The 20867-nt window shown below is 35.9% G+C and overlaps 2 protein-coding genes and 1 long non-coding RNA gene across 3 annotated transcripts in view; 1 reads left to right on the forward strand and 2 right to left on the reverse strand.

Annotated features, from left to right (window-relative positions):
- Positions 1-1613: 1613 nt before the first annotated feature.
- On the forward strand, positions 1614-7394 carry LOC144973311 (uncharacterized). The gene is made up of 4 exons (XM_078915586.1): positions 1614-1791; positions 4348-4570; positions 5765-5857; positions 7162-7394. Exons 3-4 carry the CDS (start codon positions 5767-5769, stop codon positions 7392-7394), a joined length of 324 nt encoding a protein of 107 aa, XP_078771712.1. The 5' UTR covers positions 1614-1791; positions 4348-4570; positions 5765-5766.
- Positions 5101-14440, reverse strand: LOC144973312 (uncharacterized). The gene is made up of 3 exons (XR_013645525.1): positions 14129-14440; positions 10225-10485; positions 5101-9814 (listed from the first exon to the last, which is right to left on the reverse strand). It is a non-coding gene; the product is annotated as an uncharacterized LOC144973312 (long non-coding RNA).
- Positions 14441-20222: 5782 nt separating this feature from the next.
- LOC144973314 (uncharacterized) overlaps positions 20223-20867 on the reverse strand; it is a 13786-nt gene continuing 13141 nt past the window's right edge. The window contains exon 6 of the mRNA XM_078915592.1: positions 20223-20659. Within this exon, the coding sequence (XP_078771718.1) occupies positions 20566-20659 (94 nt within the window). The 3' untranslated portion in view covers positions 20223-20565. The remainder of the gene's footprint in view (positions 20660-20867) is intronic.

Below are 20867 nucleotides of genomic sequence, written 5' to 3' on the forward strand. Positions count from 1 at the left end.
ATAATAATAATAATAATAATAATAATAATAATAATAATAATAATAATAATAATAACAATAATAATAATAATAATAATAAAAGTAATAATAATAATAGTTCTTTTCATATTTTCCTATATTAACTTAGGGGTGCAAAACCACCCCATTGGATAAGAATAGGGTAAAAAGCTTATTTCCTACCATTTGACTCGGGGTGTAAAACCACCCCAATGGAAAAAAATAGGGTAACTCACATTTTTTCTTATCATTGGAATAGGGGTGTAAATCCACCCCATGGGGTATGAATAGGACTATGAAAATTGGGAGTGGAATAGGGTTAACTTGCTAAAAGACATTTTTTTTTAAATGGTAGATGAAAAAGGATTATCAAATAAATAGACAAGAGCAGTGCAGCATGGAAATTTAAAAAAAAACTGTCATGTCAGACCATACCGTTGAGCCACACTGCCCCCCCCCCCACCCCTCCCCATCAAACAACATGGCAATGTATGGTTTCCTCCAACGTTTTTGCATTTCCCGAGGAGTTTGAGGATAACTACATACATTTTACAAAAGAAAAAAAAAAAAACACGTATAGCAACATTTATATGGTGATCATCAACTTCATATTGACAGTTAAAGCAGAACTTCTGATCCAATGAGAACGTTTCCAACCAAGAAAATCCAGTAGTCGTAGCCAATGAAAACGCATTATTGGCTGACCTACGATATCCAGTCCTCTCCGGGCCAGTTGATGTTGACGTTTTCCAAAGCGAGACAATCCTTGCTCAACTGGCACTCTGCATTGCACAAACATTCAATACCAATGGCACCAGTTAGTGAATGATCCACACAAATGGAACACAGCTCAGATATTAGATGTTGCGCTATCAACCCACTATCCTAACCTTATCTCTGATCACTCACACTATGCCCACTCCTATTTCTCCCGAGTTGAAGAGAACAGCGTGGACTACAATTCCTTTGCACGCAAATGAGAACCACAGCTATTGACCGACTACTGAAGCCTTGTGCAATTCAAAGTGCAACCTAAGCTAGCTTTTTGTCTTGCTTTGCCTCACCTATAGAGCAAGCCTCGGGGTTTCCAAACAACTTGATCACAGTCATCAAGAATCAAGAGAAAATCAAACAGCACGAGTTTGAGCCACGGAGAAAAATAGCGGCGACTGCAGATGAATAACGATGTTCACGCTGCCGTGCTTACATAGTTCAAGCAGAGCCGAGCGATCAACACATTGACGTCGTGGCCTATCACTGTGAGAACAGGCAAATATAATTGCAGACAAGCTGGAAGGCTCAAGTTTTCAGCAAGCTCTCTCGTTTCAAAAAGGGACTTGACACGATTTTCAAGGTAACCTACTTCTGGGCCCGTTCTAATGAACGCGGACTAACTTTAGTAATTTACTAGTCTAGTAAATGACTAGCTAGTCTTTAGCCCAAGCTTAGTAAGTGTCTAAAAAAAATCGGATTCAATGAGCATTATTTAGTCTCGGACTAGCTGGGCTTTAGCCTAGAAATGGGCGTGGCAAGTCCTGACCTAGTCATGATCTAGCCCTTGACTATATCGGTTGTTTTGTGCTGCTGTTTGGGTTCTTCTCGCGCAAAAGATTTAATCAGCGCCACATCCGCTTTCGTTTTGTTTAGATTCTATTTCCTTTTGAAATTCATTGACGAAAATGGAGCTCAACAAGAGAAAAACTTTTACTTTTCAAACCCTGAAACTGCAGCCCTCCTGGAAAATACAATTATGTCGAGATTGCAGCACTTCGTGACAGTGCGAAAATAAGAGAAGTACATATATTTTTTCTTTGTCACTAATGAAATGAAATAAAAATAGGCTATAGCACGGTCACTGACACTGGGCATCTCTGTTAGGACTGTAGACTGTAGGCTAATACACCACCTCAAACATTTGTCAGTCCATATCTTTGCTTTTATGAGGTCTATTTTCATTATGAAAAGTTCAAAGTGAACAACTAAATGACGCCGATTCAGTGGTGTATTTGGTCTATCATGAAATGAAATAAAAATAGGCTACAGCACGGTCACTGACACTGGGCATCTGTAGGCTAATACACCACCTCAAACATTTGTCAGTTCATATCTTTGCTTTTATGAGGTCTATTTTCATTTTGAAAAGTTCAGAGTGAACAACTAAATAACGCCGATTCAGTGGTGTATTTGGTCTATCATGAAATGAAATAAAAATAGGCTACAGCACGGTCACTGACACTGGGCATCTGTAGGCTAATACTAATGCTACACCACCTCAAACATTTGTCAGTTCATATCTTTGCTTTTATGAGGTCTATTTTCATTTTGAAAAGTTCAAAGTGAACAACTAAATGACGCCGATTCAGTGGTGTATTTGGTCTATCTCTTCATGTGAATAAATATTTTATTATTGACTTTTCCAAAATTCCAATAGGTCATTCATTTGTATGTCGTGATCTATTTTTCCTTGATTTCAGCTGTCTCAGCTCTAAACTATACTTTTCTTTCTCAATAAATAATTCATTTTCTGTTTGCAATGTATTACAGAGATGTTGATTTACCACATGTAAAAATTTCAAAGTTGTATCTGAAGCTGTTTCTGAATTATACTTGATTATCCATTGGGATGCTGTGCTTTGGTCACATTTTTTCCTATTAAGCTATATAGAGATTTTCCACCACATAAACGGTCATAACTTTTTAACCAGTTGAGATAGAGCGATATTTTTTCACTCTAGTTAATGTTTCACTCCCCTTTATTTTTCTACGCTAAATTAATACCCAAAGCCACTATTTTGAAAAATTCTTGCAAGTGCCTACAGTAGGTCCCTGCCACTCACAACACAATGTTGCTTTGTATTTGTATACCTCTAGACTACTTTGGATTGTGTTTATCTACTTCCTATCTCCCTGCTCTGCTCTCTAATCCACCTTTTTACTACTTGGCAAGAACAGGCAAGGTGGCAACCCGGTCTCGGATTTCTAAAGAAAAAAGAAAGAAAATTAATGAAAAAAAAAAAAGCAGGTTGGCATGTTCAATGAAAATTTTAAAGCATCATAATAGCCGACATGGCCCCCATAATTTATCAATAAACAATATAAATAGATGTACTGTAGTGCGGAGGTTAGGCAATAAATTTCACCCTTCCTCTTTGCCCCTACTAAGTGGGGCTTTGTTGTATAGTAGTATTACACTTGCATTTGGACCAGTAGGCCCAAGATTCAAGTCCCTTCCTGAGTGGTTCAAAGTCGAGTCATTGAACAAGGCTCCTTATTGAGTAATTGGCCATTAAAAGTAATGACTCTGTCGGGGAAAAGTTGTGATATTGCTGTGTTGCTATTGGCTTGGAGCCCCTTACAGAGCTTTGAGCATGTTTAGCAGTATACAATCTAGCATCTGTGTCAGTTGCCACAAAAAATGACAAAAGTTTTAAGCTTTTAACTCACTTGAATATTTAGAACAAGTCAACAACCAGAAAAATTCGAAATGAAGTGGAAGTGAAAATAAACTTCTTTCTAAAAGTAAAAGGTTGTTTTTTTTCTTTTTAAAATAAATTCCCAAGCGGTGTCTTCAGTGCAAAAAATAACAGAAAATCGCTGACGCGTCAAAAGTTATAACCGCAACAAACGTAAATGCTAGGATAATGCTCTTTATATATGCTCAATTATTTTTTTTGTTTTTTAGAAAATATTTTTAAAAACTAATAATAAATGAAATTCTACCACAACATTATCATATTTTAAAAAATTATGAAATTTTGAAACATTAGTAGACTAATTTAATACTGTTCTGGTTTAGGGCAAGCCGTTTACGGGTTTGGGGCGTGAGCATACATATTTGGGGTGAGGGGGTTTGGTATCTATTTTCGGTTTTTAAGCAAGGTTAACTGATAATACCTCATATGTATTTACATCAAACTAACAAAAGATGTCAAATAATTGAGTTTCTCAAACAGTTGAGAGTTTAGTTTAACCAATCTGCAGTTAGAGCTGTTGGAATTTGAGGTATAGAAAAGCATACAGATTTAGGGCGACCTACCCTAGTACATTTGATAAGCAAGAAATAAATCTTCACCCTCTCCAGTCAGACAAATATTTAATGATAAAATGCCAATTTAAGAGGTATGACTGATAATAATCTACACTCAAAAGCATGACATTTTTTATGCAAATAATTTAAAGGATAGAGACTAATTATACGAGTAAAGTTTGCTACAACCAAAATAATAAATAAAGATTTTATGGCAACAAAAAGCAAACAATAGAACTGATTCCAATGCAAAATGAATGTCCTCAACAATCTCATTACATAATCGTTGATTTACATATTTTTTTCTCCTTTTTCATTTTCAGGTCGGGGTAAAGATCAGAATGAGAATCAATGCGGAATTCTCAAAAACCGTTCGGTGATGGAGCTAAAAAAAAATTCAAGGACAAGAAAAGAATAGTCCAAAGTCATGTTGATTCTGTAAAGCAGACTGGAGGGGGAAACCAGGACCCTCTTCAATCTTTACTGAACAAGTACCGGTACTCGTCATTATTGGCGAGTGTAGTACCATTGTTGATGGTATTCAAGGTAAATTTCTGCAATTATAATAAAAATAGTTCCATACATTGTTCTGTATACAAATGTAAAAGGCTGTCATCTAGGCATTCCATGAATAAAGTAGTAGTAGTAGCATATGGCTACACCTCCAAATTTATTTCATCAACTCAGCTTCTAAAGTCTTCCTCCGCACTAAGGACGGTTTCATAGCCACCTTCAAGTTTAGTGACTGGACAGTGGAGGACGATGTGATTGCTGGTCTCTGGGGCTGCCTGACATGAATAAAGATAGTACCTTACAATATTTTAAACAAGTAATTTGTACTATGTTTGCATGCATCTTTTGTGATCGTCTAAAATTGACTCATCCTTACAATTGCCTATGCACAGATTCATTGAACAATATTTTTCTCTAACATAACTATCCTCTTTTGGTAGTTAAGTCTCAAAAGTATATCACCTCTATTGCATATCTAACAACTGCCTGTGGGACACGTTTCCTCTTGATTTTTTATCAATTTTAAAAACATTAAAACAATAAATGAAGACTGAAGTCGAGTATCAAAACAAGAGTATTCACATTTAATAATTCAATGGTAGTTAAAATCTTGAAATTTACTTTACACCATCAATCCTGAAGTAGCTGACAAAATTATATGAATATTTCAAATTTGAAATAAATGATGGAGCAAGAGCTTTTGTGTCAAGGGATTGCCATGTATTTTTTATCACAAATCGTCAAAGTGGCATCACGCAACATTGTATTGAAATTCCACTTTGGAATTGGGTCCTGTAAAGATTTATATTGTTTCATTTAGTGTTTTATTTAGGGCAAGCCAATGGCACAGCGAGTTATCATGCTTGCATATGAATCAAAGTGTCATGGGTTCTATTCCCAGCAGATTTGTTATTTCTGGGATTCATGGGTCTCAAGATCAGAAGATAAGATTACACTTGGATGCATTTCATGGTTAAAAAAAAAAAAGAGCCAGAGACCCGTAATTATATGATGCAAATTTTACATTAAAATCATTTGATATCGTATCATATTAAAATTGATATAAATAGAATTAAAATCATTATAATTTCATAACAATTCACCTTTTAAAAAAAAACACCACTGTGTTCCTTCTCATTAAGTTTGTAATGGGTAATCTGGACTTAAAGTGCAACTTGTGAATTCTATACTTCATTAATTCAAATTTATCAACAATTTTCTTTACAGTTATGAGCACTGAGAGTTTTGTTCCGAATCCCAGTCCATCCAGAAATATTATTGACATAGCTGACTGTAATCTTGGAGATTACACCATAATCAGTAAGCATAATTCTTTTGCTACAAAGTCATTAAATTAGAATTTCACCCGAAAGACTAAAGAAAATTTTTTTTTAACGTACTCAAAGCGCTTTACAAGGGGTCCATGACCAACAGCAACATTTAGAACAGGACATGACGTCTGTTAGGCGATATTACAATTTTTCGGACAGATACAGCACTGTTAACGGTCAGGTACTCATTTTACACCTGAGTACGGTGAGAGAATGTGAGTAAAGAGTCTTTTCCAAGGACTCAACTATGCGCTGAGCGAGGCTCAGGGCCAGGACCTTCCGATCCGAAAGCGAGTGTCATACCAAAAGACCACATAGCCACTAACAGTGTATTTAACACTGACAACAGTACTGAAAGGACTATCACGGGTAACAAGTTGGTCAAAATGGGGGACATTGAAGTGACAGTGGGACCACGAAGTATGACATAAGTGTGTTTGTGTGATTTTGTTTAATCAACATTCTTTATTTGTTTGTTTGTTTTTAATGGTTTTACGGCGCTTGCAACACATTAAGGTCATATCAGTGCCAGTAAAAAGGAAGAAAATGGGATAGCAAAATGTTCTAGAATTATAAATTCTCTTCTGTTTTAAATTGCTTGCGACATATTTAGGTAATTTCAGCACCAGTAAAAAGGATGCAAATGGATAGTCAAGCAATTCTAGATTAACAATTCAAAGCACTAATAAGTAAAACAAAAGGGAATGGTTCTTATATGGAATGGATGTAGATTCCAAGAGCATGCCATCGGTGTACTTAGTTTGAAGTCACCTAAAAGTGTCGTCCAGGCACAAGCACAGGTCGCCATTAAGAGGAACACACTCAAATGCTTACTTATCACATATTACATATGTAAAAAAAAATACTGGTTCCCCCTTAGAGAAAAATACTCAAACAAAAAGATGATTTACAAGGAAATAAAACAAAAATGTATACTGTTGCTGAGTCCATCGTCTTCTCAAATATATTTATATTAACACTTTTAAGCACTGACGAACAGTTTATAAGGATTTGTTGAAAAAGTGGGATGTAGTTCTAAAATCATCTTAATTAAATGGCCAGCATTTCATGTTGCTTAAGGAGATAACATTGTTTAAAAGTTTTTATCATTCCAAATTCTGACTTTGACCTGACGACAATGTGGTATCAGAGAAGTTTCAAAATGAAATGACGTTTTTGATTTCAGCACCACTTGATTTCATAATGTGGCCAGTTTCATAATTCACAGATATAAATGTTGTTTTGTTTCAATGCAGTGAAAAAGATGTTCTAAATATTATTTTTCCTCCACAGCTTCAACACTAGCCAGACAGATGGATATGAATGAGATTAATGAAATCAGTTTTGTTGATTGCTCTGTGGTGGAGTCAGTAGTTGTAGTAGATGATTTTCAAATCAGTTTCAAGAGGAGACAACAGAAACTCTTCCCCATACACCAGAGGAGTGCAATGCCTCAGATGGCATCAGCCAAAGATTACGGCAAGCTGGCCCCAAGAGGAGATGACAGATCACTGACAATCCATTAATAGATCAATGGCTGCAGTCGGAACAACTCCATATAAAAAAAAAAAACCAACTCCATTGTTGAACAAAATACCCTAAAAATTGAATACATGAAATTTAAGATGAGGCATATTAATTATGACACTACTTATAATTAAATTATTCTTTTTATATGTTTTGATATTATAGCTGTCATCTGCATTTTTTGCCAAATTGGGACCTAAAATTTGCCAAAAAAAACCCCCAAAATTTGCCAAGAAATTTGCCAAAAAGACCAAAATTTGCCGAGGAGAACTAAGCCTTTCAGTAAAAATTAACATGCGATACAGAAAAAAAATATATATATAAAAGACAATTTATTACATTTAAGGAGGCTACATTTATTAATTTACACAATGTAAAGTGATTTATGCGCCCAAACTTTCAGACAATCACACACACACACACAAACGTACACTTTCAGTCAGACTCATCAAAGGCCTAGTTTTCTTTTACTACTCAAAAAAGAGGCATCGATAAACTTATTGTAGTCAAGGAAAACTAGTCCTTTGATGTTGTTTTCTGTGAGTCTACGCCTTCTGGAAGACAAGACAAGATTGTAAAGAGAAAAGCTTTGCTCAGCATCAGCTGACGAGCAAGTTGAGAAGGCATACCGGGACGCCAATGCAGCGAGAGCTAGAACATAATCTGCCACAGACTTCCAAAATAGGGTCAGATCTATAATTCCAGTATCAGACTCTCTCACAGCACTGGGCCCCAGTTTCTCAATATACCTCGTGAACTCATGCTGAGGAATGTCACAAAAATTGGGAATTGCAGTGTATGCAGATACACTGCGAGCACGAGACCATTATCCGTAGAGAATAGCTTCCCTTGGTTTGGGGCTAGGCAAAGCTGCAACATTTCTCAAGTTTCGCACCTTTTTTTTTCGTTATTTTGTTTTCGCTTCTTTTTTTCCCCAAAATTTGCCACGCGATTTGCCAATTTTCCCAAAATTTGCCACGATTTGCCAATTTGGGAAATTTGCGGATCGCCCTGATTTGCGGCCGCAAAAAATGCAGATGACAGTTATAGGAAATTAATTCATGTATGAAAATCACACCTGGGAGTGTTCGCAAATGACGTCATCATTTAGTTTTTATCCATGACCCAATTGGTTTCTAATGTCTTGAATTTGAATATTAATTCAATCACATGTATTTTGAGTCAATTTTAAAAATGGTTTAAAGCAATCAATGGATACATGTTGCAATACATTGTCCGTAGTGTAGAAAAAATTGGCCTCATAATATCTTAGAAAATCGCAGTTAAAACATGTCTTATGAATTGCCTTAAACCATTTTTTAAGATGGTTCTTGAGATTTTTAAATTGTTATTTAGAGTGGTTTTAGTCCTGTATTTATCTCAATCTGTACTTTTGATAGAGCTGATATGTTTTTGTTAAAATTTACTTAAAATCGCATGCGTGCAGTGTTTAAGACCTTTTTTACTACAATCACTCCATTGTTCCTTATGTTATTGGTAGAACAAATCCTCTGAAATAAATACAGATTGTTATTTTGGCCTATTGTCACAAACTTGTACAGTGGCATGGCGATTTAAGACCCTTATCACAAATGTGACTTGGGACTATCCTGGGCATTGGCTAAGCGGCTGGTATAATGATTTATACAAAAGGTCTTACAATATGTAATTGTCTTATGACAATAGGGCAGTTAAAATTTGATTGCTCAACTCAGGATTTTGATGACCTTAAAAAAAAGAAAATTTTAATGCCCCTTTGTCTTCTGTTTGATAACCGACTCAGGCATGAGAATTCTTGTTTAGTTTTCCAATTTATATCAGACCTATTCCAGAAAAAATTACAGTGAATGCACTTTAATACTTCCTGCAAAACAGGTTTGTTTTTGTTTTTAAGGGTTTTACAGCACTTGCAACACATCAGCGCCAGTAAAAAGGAGTAAAATGGGATAGTCAAAGAGTACTAGATGCCTGATAGGCGACTTGTAGATATATGATATAGAACTGTGTTTCCATATGCTTGAACAATAATTAAAACAGCGTGACATTTATGTAGCTCATCACAAAAAGAATACTGCACACAGTATACTTGTATTGATGTACTACATTAATGATTACATTTATTTCCTGATTAGAGAGGTTCAACGATATTTCTAAAAGCACTATTAATCAAAGTCAGCCAGGCTGCCTTGCCAACAGCAAGACGTTCTGTTCAGATGCTCCTTTCTGAGTCCCAATAGGAGAAAAGTTATGATTGCTGTCATCATCATCATTACAGTTGTTTTCTTCCATGGGTAGGCCAGCATCAACAGCAAAGTTGTGGAGTCAAAAACACACATAAATAACCTTGCAGGCTCTGTCAGGCGTCATTCTGAGCTCGTCATGGAGACAATTCCATCTTCTTTTAACCACTCCAATGACTCTGTTGAAATGACAATAATTGCTTGTACATGTACACTTAAAACCAATTAAAATTAAATGGATCTCTCTCTCTCTCTCCCTCTCTCTCTCTCTCTCTCTCTCTCTCTCTATCTCTCTCTCTCTCTCTCTCTCTTTTTTTTTTTTTTCTCAGTCATTTAATTAGAATTAGAAGGCGAAGAATTATAATGGTTAATCTGAGTTCTTCAAAAAAAATTTTAATTTTTATAATGGCATGACAATGACAGCATGATTACAACTTTTTTTTTGGTTAATTTTCTTTTATTTTCATTGATCATTTGCAAATTGTATTGTAAAGTGGATATAAAAATAAACCTGAAATATTAAATTTCAAAAATTATCAAAATGTTATTGTTTCCTGGAGGGTGGGATTATATGACTGGTAAAACTTACCTTTCAATTGTACATTTTGTGATACGATGGGCGGTGTTAAATGCCTCTTCTCCTCTATTTTGGGGGTTTTGGTATTGGGGTCATTAGCCAATTTCTTAACATATAACGACTGTCTCCAAGGATCACACCATCCAAAGCCCTGCGATGTGGATCCTCAAATGCAAAGAATAGCCCAGATTTCCTAAAAAAATTTGCATCATGCACTGAACCAGGCCACTTAGGAACCAAGTTTGTAACTTATAAATTTGCATCAGAGACGACCTAAAAATGGGAGAAGGAAAATTTTGAATATAATAAAACCTGCAATAAAATCTAAATCAGGAAGTGTAGTCAACTTACGTACAGTACAGCTCGCGCACAATGGCCTCATATAAAATAATAAAATTCCCTTTATTCATCCCATAGGAGAAATTTGTCTCAGGGTCTATTCCAAGGGAAGAATGGAATAACCCAGGCGTCAGGGGATGGAGATGGGATGAGGGTGGGGAGTAATAGTCATTGGGTGACCTTTTAACAACCATGTACTTTGTGTAACATACCATGACGACTCAACAAAAGGCTAGTGGGAGGCAAGTGACTGACTGATCAATATGTTGATAGACCTATGCCTAATAAAGCGAATGATGTGTGACAACTGACTGATTGAGTAACTGTGCCTGATGAAAACTGATTGGGTAATGAGCTTTTATGTGAAGCCTGATGATGTCTTTTCTTATCATTGGGACGGTGTTTTACTATTACTAGGTCTTGAAGAGCATTTAGTAATGGTAGTGGCTGAGAGTGGTGGGGTTAGAATGGATGGAGGCAGAGGAGAGGGGAACAGAGGAATAAACCATTGCATTGTTCCAACTTGCCCCTTTTTCTGATGTAATGTAAGTGGTAGAAAGGGGGGGGGGGGGGGGGGATAGTGATTGGGTAGCTAGGTCTGTCAGATCTCATGAAAGTACTTTGTGATAGACTACCTTCCTATCCAAAGGGTAGCAAGCAATTGTTATTGTCTGAAACCGGGATAAACCCTGGCTCCTTGGGCTTCATGCCTCTGAAGGACTGCTATTCATTAAATTTTATTTTTTTTCATTTCAAATATTTAAAGATATTTAAACGGGTCTTTGATGTGAAGTTGGTCCCTCTAGCTCAATTATTAGGGTATTCGCTTTACATGCTAAGGGCAAAGTAGAGATTTTTATTTAACCCCACTGACCACCCAGGAATGATGGGGAATCTGTATTTGTTAGATCTAGTGGAAAGTACTTTACAATAAACCTGTGTCCTATCCAAGGGGTAGCAAGCAATTACTATTGTCCGTTTCACACTAAAGAAACAGAGATAAACTCCCGCTACACCAGCCTTGCAGCTCTGAAGGAGTGAAGGAAGAACTATTTGATGCGATTACTTTCAGCATGATGTCTTTGTGCGGATGTGGTCTGGTGGTATGACACTCGCTTTTGGATCGGAAGGTCCTGGGTTCGAGCCTCGCGCTCGGCACATAGTTGAGTCCTTGGAAAAGGCTCTTTACTTACATTCTCTCACTGGACTCATGTGTAAAATGAGTACCTGGCCGTTCGCAGCGGTGTCTTTGTCCGAAAAATTGTAATATCGCCTAACAGGCGCATGTCTCGTCCTACATGTTAAATGTTGCTGTTGACCAGGGTCCACTTGTAAAGCGCTTTGAGCACATTTAGTGGATATTGCGCTATATAAAGCTAAATTTTAATTATTTTTTAAAAAATGTCTTTGTACTTGACACTTGTGGCTCACCAGTATGGTCTTTGCTTTGTACCCAAAAGATACCTAGTTTGAATATACACCATGGCATGTGGCCATCAACAAGCGACCTCTCCCTAGCTCAATTTGCAGCGCTGTGCTGCGGCTGACACCTGAGTTATTCCAGCATTCCCATTGAATAAACCCTAAGACAAATTTCCGCATGAGGACTATTAAAGGGAAATTTATAATTATTATTTACTTTATTGGGAGAAGGTTCCTGTATCACATCATTCATTTAATGACGTAGCCAACTAGTAGCAAATCATGGCATATGGCATTGAAATTAGAATGAATGGCGAAGTGATAAGAATAAGTAAGAGAGGTGTCAATTATGCGAAATGACAATGGAGTGTGTGAGTGCCTGTGTGTATGCATGTGTATCATATTGTACACAAACGTAACTGTCAATGTAACAGTAAATCTTCGGTGGTCGAAATAACAGGGCGCACTAAAATTAAACCTTGAATTAATCAAATCCTTTTTTACATTGGCTAGGTGAAATTAGTTCAATTAAGGAATGGAATGACAACTAAAAATAATAAGGAAAAAATTTGGGATATTCGAATGAGCTCAAGTTCAAGGAAACTGTACTCGAATATATTACTTTCACTTTTTAAAGTCTATCCAGTGAAATATTTTATTTAAATTGACCGTAGACAACATCTTTGTAATGTGTATTTGAAGTGAAATTTTAAAAACAAGACACAAGTTTTGAAACAACATATTACGATTTTTTAACAGCTTTGGTATAACCGCAAGAGAGGATTTATAATTGATTCATATTAAATTAAATTGAGCTTTATATAGCGCAATATCCACTGAATGTGCTCAAAGCGCTTTACAATAGTTCCCTGGTCAACAGCAACATTTAACATGTAGGACGGGACATGACGCCTGTCAGGCGATATTACAATTTTTCGGACAAAGACAACACTGTTAACGGCCAGGTACTCATTTTACACCCGAGTACGGTGAGAGAATGTGAGTAAAGAGTCTTTTCCAAGGACTCAACTATGCGCCGAGCACGAGGCTCGAACCCAGGACCTTCCGATTCGATATTCTTATTTTTATTTTTGTTGTTTGTATTTCTTGTAATGTTTCGAATGGCTCTGACTTCTGCTTCGTATTGAAATAGCGTCATAGTTTGTATTTTACTCTCTCATCTATTATAATATTATAACGGTAAATCTCATCATTTAAGCTGGGATGAAATAAACTAATTTTCCTTAAGCATTAAGGCAACGTGCACTTATTTGCAGGTCTGATAACCCAATACATCATGAGCTCATTGTTATAATGAAAATCTCAAAAAATTACACAAAATAATGTCCAGTGCAACAATGTTAAACGAGGCCCATATTGCAATCGGATGTCAGACCAGCATATATGCATATAAAGATAACATTCCCTTTTTTTCATCCAATGGGGAAATTTGTCTGTCTTTAGGAACTATTCCAAGGGAATACTGGAATAACCCAGACATCAGCCGCAGTGGAGTGCCGCAAATGGAACTAGGACGAGATGGATTGCTCAAGGCCACACAGTACAACGGGTGATCAAACTAATTACCTTTTGGATACAAAGTAAAGACCACACTGCTGAGCCACGCTTACCCATCGCCTCGAGTGAAAAATCCTATTTTAAAGATTGATTCTCCTCAGCAATTTGTCAGTCCAACTGTACAAATTTTTTCTTCTTCAATTCTAAACTGGTTTTGCTCATGAAAAATGTTCCCTTTCAAAATATTACAATTACAGTGAAAATAATCTCCAACAAGAGCTCGAAAATTGGTTAAGGGAATGCAAAATTCAATAGTGCCAGAGAGCGGTGAAAAAATTTCCATTCCATGTCATACCAGTAACAGTCATGGTGGTTTGTGTGTGATGATTAGAGAGATCTACCAACACTAACACTTAGTTTGACTAGTTCAGTTGAGAAGAAGAGGAGGAGGAGGAAGAAGTGGGAGAAGAAGATGAATATGATGATGTTGATGAAGAAGGACGAGGAGGTGTGAAGATGAAGGAGAAGAAGAAGAAGAAGTCTTGGCACCGATTTTGGGTTGGATGCATGAGAATGTAAGAAAACTTCTAGATTAGTCTAGTATGAGATTAGAATTAAAATGAATACAAATACTAACCTTTCCTCCAGAGAAGACGATCAACGTCGTCTTTTACAAGATCACAAAGTATAAAAATGTGTTCACGATGAAAACCGAAATGTTCGTATCGTCGTTAAACGAATCGATGGGATTAAGTCTGACCCGAAACACCCTCTCCCGTTGAATCAGTGTTCTCTGACGAATTTGAAACAGCACAGCTGCCGCCATTTTCATGTGTTGACAGTTGTTTTGGCAGTACTGTCAATGACAGTGTCATGGTCATCATAGTCGTACGAATCACGTCATGTGATCGAGAGTAACTTCGCATTGCTTTGCTTGGCACAAAAATAAAGAAAATAAAAGGGGGTAGGGGGTGTTTTAGCTAAACAACATAATTTTCATATTTAAAAAAATAAGCTATCTAGTTGTGTGTTTGTTATTCTCTAAATATCTAAATCTAAACTTCGAACCAAGCGAAGCTGAAATCTCAGACTCAGACTCACTGAGACACTCGAACTTCATCAGATTTATTAGTTTCCCGGACAAAAATGTGTGCTTTCGACGATCTGTGACCTTTAAACCGTTTCCATTAGCATTGACAAATATCAACAGATTACTTTTGTCGTTATAATTCTTTTTCTATGTATTTTTTTCTCGCGAACCGAGTCGACTAACATTGGCCGCCATCTTTGTTGACGCCGTTTCTTAGTTACTAGTCAGAGACTAAACGATCAAGTCCGACTCGAGCAAGTGACTAAATCTTGGCCAAACTTAGTCCGAAGGTGATGTGATTTTAGTCTGGGACTAGCTTAGTCAGCTCACATTAAATCCGATTTTTTCTAGTCATTTACTAAAGTCAGAGATAGTCCGGGACTAAGCGCTAGTCCGCGTTCATTAGAACGGGCCCTGCTGAAACCACTGTTGTAGATAGCTGAAAAAAAGGCATCCATACTTAAGTAGTTTACACCCCCCCCCCCCCCCCCCCCACCTGCTATTTTTGGTTGCTCCATTATAACATTTTTTCTGATCCCGACAATGGCTTTACTTAGAGTTAGAGGTTGCACTGTACATCCCAGAAACGGGGGGAAGTAGGTCAGGCCCAAAAAGCCTGAAATCCAATTCCAACAAATTAAAAAACACCCTGAAACTTAAATTTGAAATATGACATATTGCCTCAAGTGGTATTACATATATTGAGATGTACTAGATGCTGGAAATACATTAAAATACATTTCAAAAAGCCGGAAATCAGGAAATCTTGCACTCATCCCAACATCAAATTTTATAACATGAAAACTAATGCAAATATGCCAACTTCTAAAATGCAACCATCCTAAATGGACTTCACAATAAGGAATCTATTTTCCCAGCATGCTATAAAATCACATGTCCATTTAATAAAGAAAAAATCCCCCTTAAGTTAACTCACTCAATCCCAGAAATGTTTGCTACTTTTCAAAATTGGGGAAAAATGTATTAAAATGAGCATGTGCATAGATATTTTTATTCAACTACCATTAACATGTAAAAATTAAAAACATTGGCTTTGATACTACGCCTATAATTTGTCGAAGAAAAATGTATGGGGTAAAAGTAACCTGGGTAAACAAAGGATATATTCGGTGTTAGAGTTGAGTGAGTTAAAAGGAGTCATTTTTCTGTAATCACTACGCAGAGACACCAACTTTAGATTTGGCTCACAGGAATTTCAGACACCACTCGTATAGGAATTTCAATGCCGAAAGAGGAATTTCCGCACACAAGAAAAGGGAACTGGGAATGTATTTGGCATTGTGTTTACATATTGCATAGTTCTAAATAGATTACTGATTAGAACTAAACACAATGCCAAATACAATCCCAAAATTTTCTTATTTCAATGAAGTAAAGCTCCAAAACCTAAATGTGGTGATCGTCGTACTGGTGGTAGTGAGGATGGTGGTTAGGTGGTTGTAGGAGTAGAGGTATTGATCATGATGATATGATAGTGGTTGTTGTAATAGGAGTGGTGATGATGATGTGGAGGTGGTGGTTGTAGTAGTGGTACTGATGATATGGTAGTGGTCGTGATGATAATGTTGTGGTGGTTGTTGTAGTGGTAATGATGATGATGTATTGGTGTTGGTACTTGTAGTAGTGATGATGATGTGGTGGTGGTCGTTGCAGTACTGGTACTGATGATGGTGGTGCTTGTAGTACGGGTAGTGATGATGATGTGGTTGTAGTAGTCGTGGTAGTGATTATGATGTGGTGGTGTTTAGTAGTGGTAGTGATGGTTATAGTAGTGGTAGTGATGATGAAGTGGTGGTGGTGGTGGTTGTATATTAGTAGTAGTGGTAGTGATGATGATGGTGGTTGGAGGGGTGGGGGGTTGGGTATCCTTATGGAACAATTTGACCTCACAGGAATTTGACGGAAGTTGCCCGTAACTCAGAAGTTTTCCTCCAGACCGGATTTTTCTCAGTTGAAACCGGAGTTTTGGCATCACTGATTACGCAGATGTCCATCGCCAGTGGCGGTTCTAGCCTATTTACAGTGGTGGGGCAAAGAGGATTCGGTCATATATATATATTATATATATATATATATTATATATATATATATATATATATATATATATATATATATATATATATATATATATATATATATATATATATATATATATGATATATATTTTTTATTTTTTATTTTTTTGTTTTTTTTTTTATAAAAAATTTTTTTGATTTTTTTTTTCGCCTTTAAACAAAAAATATTTCAACCACCAATAATCACATTCACAATGAAATGACAATACCAGTAGATTTTAATTCTTCCAAACGTAATCAAAAATGAATCACGAAAGAGAATACAACTAAAAAATAAAGCGACGAGACATAATGCGACAACACCTTGACAATACAAGTCCATTTCCTTCACTCGAAAAATTAAAGAGATGCTTTAATCCCTCAACGGCGATATTAATATTGCTTTTACATATTTCTGGTTTTCAGTAGTACGTAGTAACCTTAAAGTTTTCATGGAGAAGCAACAACAGCGATATGACTCGAGTTTCATTCAGAGCTCAAATTGCATAATTTTTACTGCTGTCTTGGTGGTCAGAATGATTGTGCCGGTGGTGGTAGTGGTTGGAATAGTGGTAGCGGTGATGGTGGTGGTGGAGGAGGAGGAGGAAGACGAGGCGGTGAGGGGTAATTATGGTAGTGGTTTTGGTGGTGCTGTTGGTTAGAATGATAGTTGTGGAGACGATGACGGAAATTGTATGATGATGTTGATATTGTTTTTATTGCTATTGTTGTACTTGTTGTTAATATTGTTGTTGTTGTTGTTGTTGTTAATGATGATGATGATGATGATGATGATGATGATTATGATGACAACGACGATGTCGTCGACAATGATGGTTACCATACGATATTACAAAATTTATTCAATCTTAGGCTTTCGCCAATTAATCATACAATTTGATGACCACATACATGAAAGTGGAAAATAATGGCAAATGGGACCAAACAATAAACTGATACCATTAATAACCACCAAAAAAAAATACAACAATAGTAATACCACCAATACGTACAATAATAATAACAATGATAATAATAATAATAATAATAATAATAATAATAATAATAATAATAATAATAATATTAATAATAATAATAATAATAATATAATAATAATAATAATAATAATAATAATAATAAAAATATTAATAATAATAATAATAATAATAATAATAATAATAATAATAATAATAATAATAATAATAATAATATTACCATCATCATTACTACTACCACCACCGCTACCACTATACCACCATCACCATCATTATTACGTTTCCAATTATTTTTTCTCGTTTTTTAAAATTTGATATCTATCAAAACAGACGAAAATTCCGGTGATTTATTTAAAGGGTAGTTAAAATATCTACGATTTTATTAGCCCTGAAAACTACGATTTTTATTTTCCTATCTAAAGTAGGCAGGTCTGCTATGACAAGTATCAGTATCAGTTCCATAGTCAAAATAAGACAAACAAAAACGTTTATTTAATATTAGGCTTTCGCCAATACTTCATACAATATAATTAAGACAAAATAATGTTACCAATCTCTCCTCATGTATTCGTTTGACTATCGTCACAATAATTACCGTGTTATCTTTGCTCCTTACCCAACCAATCCCTTGCTTCCCGCCTCTTCATCGCGAACCATCTTATGTGTGTATTAGCTTCAGGACGGGCAAGTACGGAATCTGCCCACCCTTCCTTTAAAGGTATTTATTTCCTCTATAACTTAGAATTCAACTATCTCCTTACTCAGAAGAGTATTTCTCGTATACTAATTCAATTGTTGAGAAAACCAAAATGGTGGTTGTATTTTATATATTTATTTAGTCGTGACTTTTGAATAAAAGTGTTTTGTTTTATTAGAGGGAATACAATAGAAAATACATTGTTTTGCAAAATTATTTAGTCTGGCAATAAAAATACTGCGGTAATTACTTTAAGAATAATAAAAAAAAAAGAATTAACAAATTAATTTGTTAAAAAACAAAACAAAAAACAACAACAACAACAACAAACAAATAAGAAAACAATTTAAATAAATGAGTTTTGAGAAACACTAAAGAAAACGAGGGAAAAAAAAAAGAAATAATTTAAATGGATAAACAAATATATTAAAACAACACAAACTAATACTAAATTGATATAATATTAGTAAATTAATAAATTTAATTCAATACTGGAACCTTCCCAGCACAAGTAAGGCAATAAATAAGAAAAAGTTCGTTTGCCAAAATCTCTATTTAGTGTACACTGGTTAATAAGGTGGGCTCATTTGAATTAGCCCGACCTAGTACTAGAGAGGCCAGACAGCAAAATCACCGTCAGGCGACGTGACGATGAGATGACGATGTGGGCGGAGTGGAGTGGAGTGGTTGGGGGGGGGGGGGGGGGTGATAAAAAGAACAGGAGCGCATCCTGGTTTATGCATTACGGGGTGCATGGTGATTCGCAATCTATCAAAGATACACACAAATTGATTTCAGTACGAAGTATCAAGTTTAAGTAGTAACTTTTGAAATTATCTAATTTAAATTTGATTATTTCGGACCTGGTAATACAGCATATAACTTGAAAAAACAGGCTGGTATTTGCCCACCCTGCCCATTATTACCAGCCGTCCCTGATCTAATTTAAATTTGATTATTTCGGACCTGGTAATACAGCATATAACTTGAAAAAACAGGCTGGTATTTGCCCACCCTGCCCATTATTACCAGCCGTCCCTGTCCATCGCAACCTAAGCCAGCTACTCGTTGTTTTTGTTGTTTCTAAGGGTTTTACGGCGCTTGCAACACATTAAGATTATATCAGCGCCAGTAAAAAGGAAGAAAATGGGATAGTAGAAAGTTCTAGAATTACAATTAAACCATCGAAGAGAAAGTAAGACAAAGGGGAAATGGGGAACAAATAGGGATCAGAGGTAGATTCCAAGAGCATACCATCAATGTACTTAGTCTGAGATCACCTATAAGTCTCACCCAGACACAAGCACAAGATCCAACAAAGAGGAATACACTCAAATTCAAATGCTTACATTTCATTATACATTTAAAATAACAAATATAATGATACATAACAGAGAGATGATTTACAAGGGGAAAACTATCATCTCCCAAAACAATAACTATGCATTTGACTGTTTCCCTCCCAGCCAAGGACGGGACAAAACCAAGCAATCTCACACCAAGACAAAGACAGAAAGCATGTTGGAAAACAGATATAAGGGGATAGAAGACACGGTATGTACCTCCCTGCCCACTGTGGAGGTAGGGAACCCCACCCAGACAGCTACTCGTTCACAATTAGCAAAGAGAAGCAATATGTGTGAAGTGGCTTTCCCAAAGATATTATTTAGAGAAATGTTTGCAATCAATGTCATCTTTAAAAAAAAATTTTTATCATAGGTCATATTCAATGATAAAAAAATATGACTTGACTTTGACAAAAGTTGAACATGGAAATGACATCAATGTCATACTTATTAAGTATGGAGGACTTTTTTACTTACCAATACTCTTCATGTTTTAATTTTCTCAAAGACCAACTTCTGACACAAGGATGCTCAAAATTAAAATTTATTGGAAGTTAAAACAACCAGTTCCACAATCAAAATTAAAACCACATATTTGCAAATTACTTTCATTAAATCGTCTAGTTAAAACTGACATACTCCGTATCAACACACTATACAATATTGAAAGAAACTTTTTCTACAAGAAAAAGCGAGCTCCAATAAAAAAAATGTTGACATGACATCCCGAATTCCAATCCAACCACACACACACAAGATTTAGAGAATATGAATGAAGCAAACAGTCTCACAAGCATAATTATTTACAATAACATTCATTCATTCACTTATGCCACGATAAAACTTATGATAAAAACAACGCAACATTGGTTTAACGAGATGAACTTGAACTTGATCGACTATGACGACGTCTGGCTGGTGACCTTGATCTTCTCCTTGGGGGACTGCGACGTGGGGGTGGAGAACTGGAAAGCAATGACACAAATTAATAAAATGCATGGAACAGTTTAGATTACAATTCACTCCTGGTGTCTATTTTGCCAGTTACAGATTCTTCATACCAGACTGGCAGATTTAACTGAAATTCGGTAAGCTCTCACAGCAGATTTAAATTTTCTTATTTTCACAGCTAAATCCTTCCAGTGCACATCAGAGACAAGACAAAAAAAAAAA

The sequence above is a fragment of the Berghia stephanieae genome, chromosome 5, assembly GCF_034508935.2.
Source record: "Berghia stephanieae isolate SIO BIC M18660-M18661 chromosome 5, UCSD_Bste_1.3, whole genome shotgun sequence".
Taxonomy (NCBI): Eukaryota; Metazoa; Mollusca; class Gastropoda; order Nudibranchia; family Aeolidiidae; genus Berghia; species Berghia stephanieae.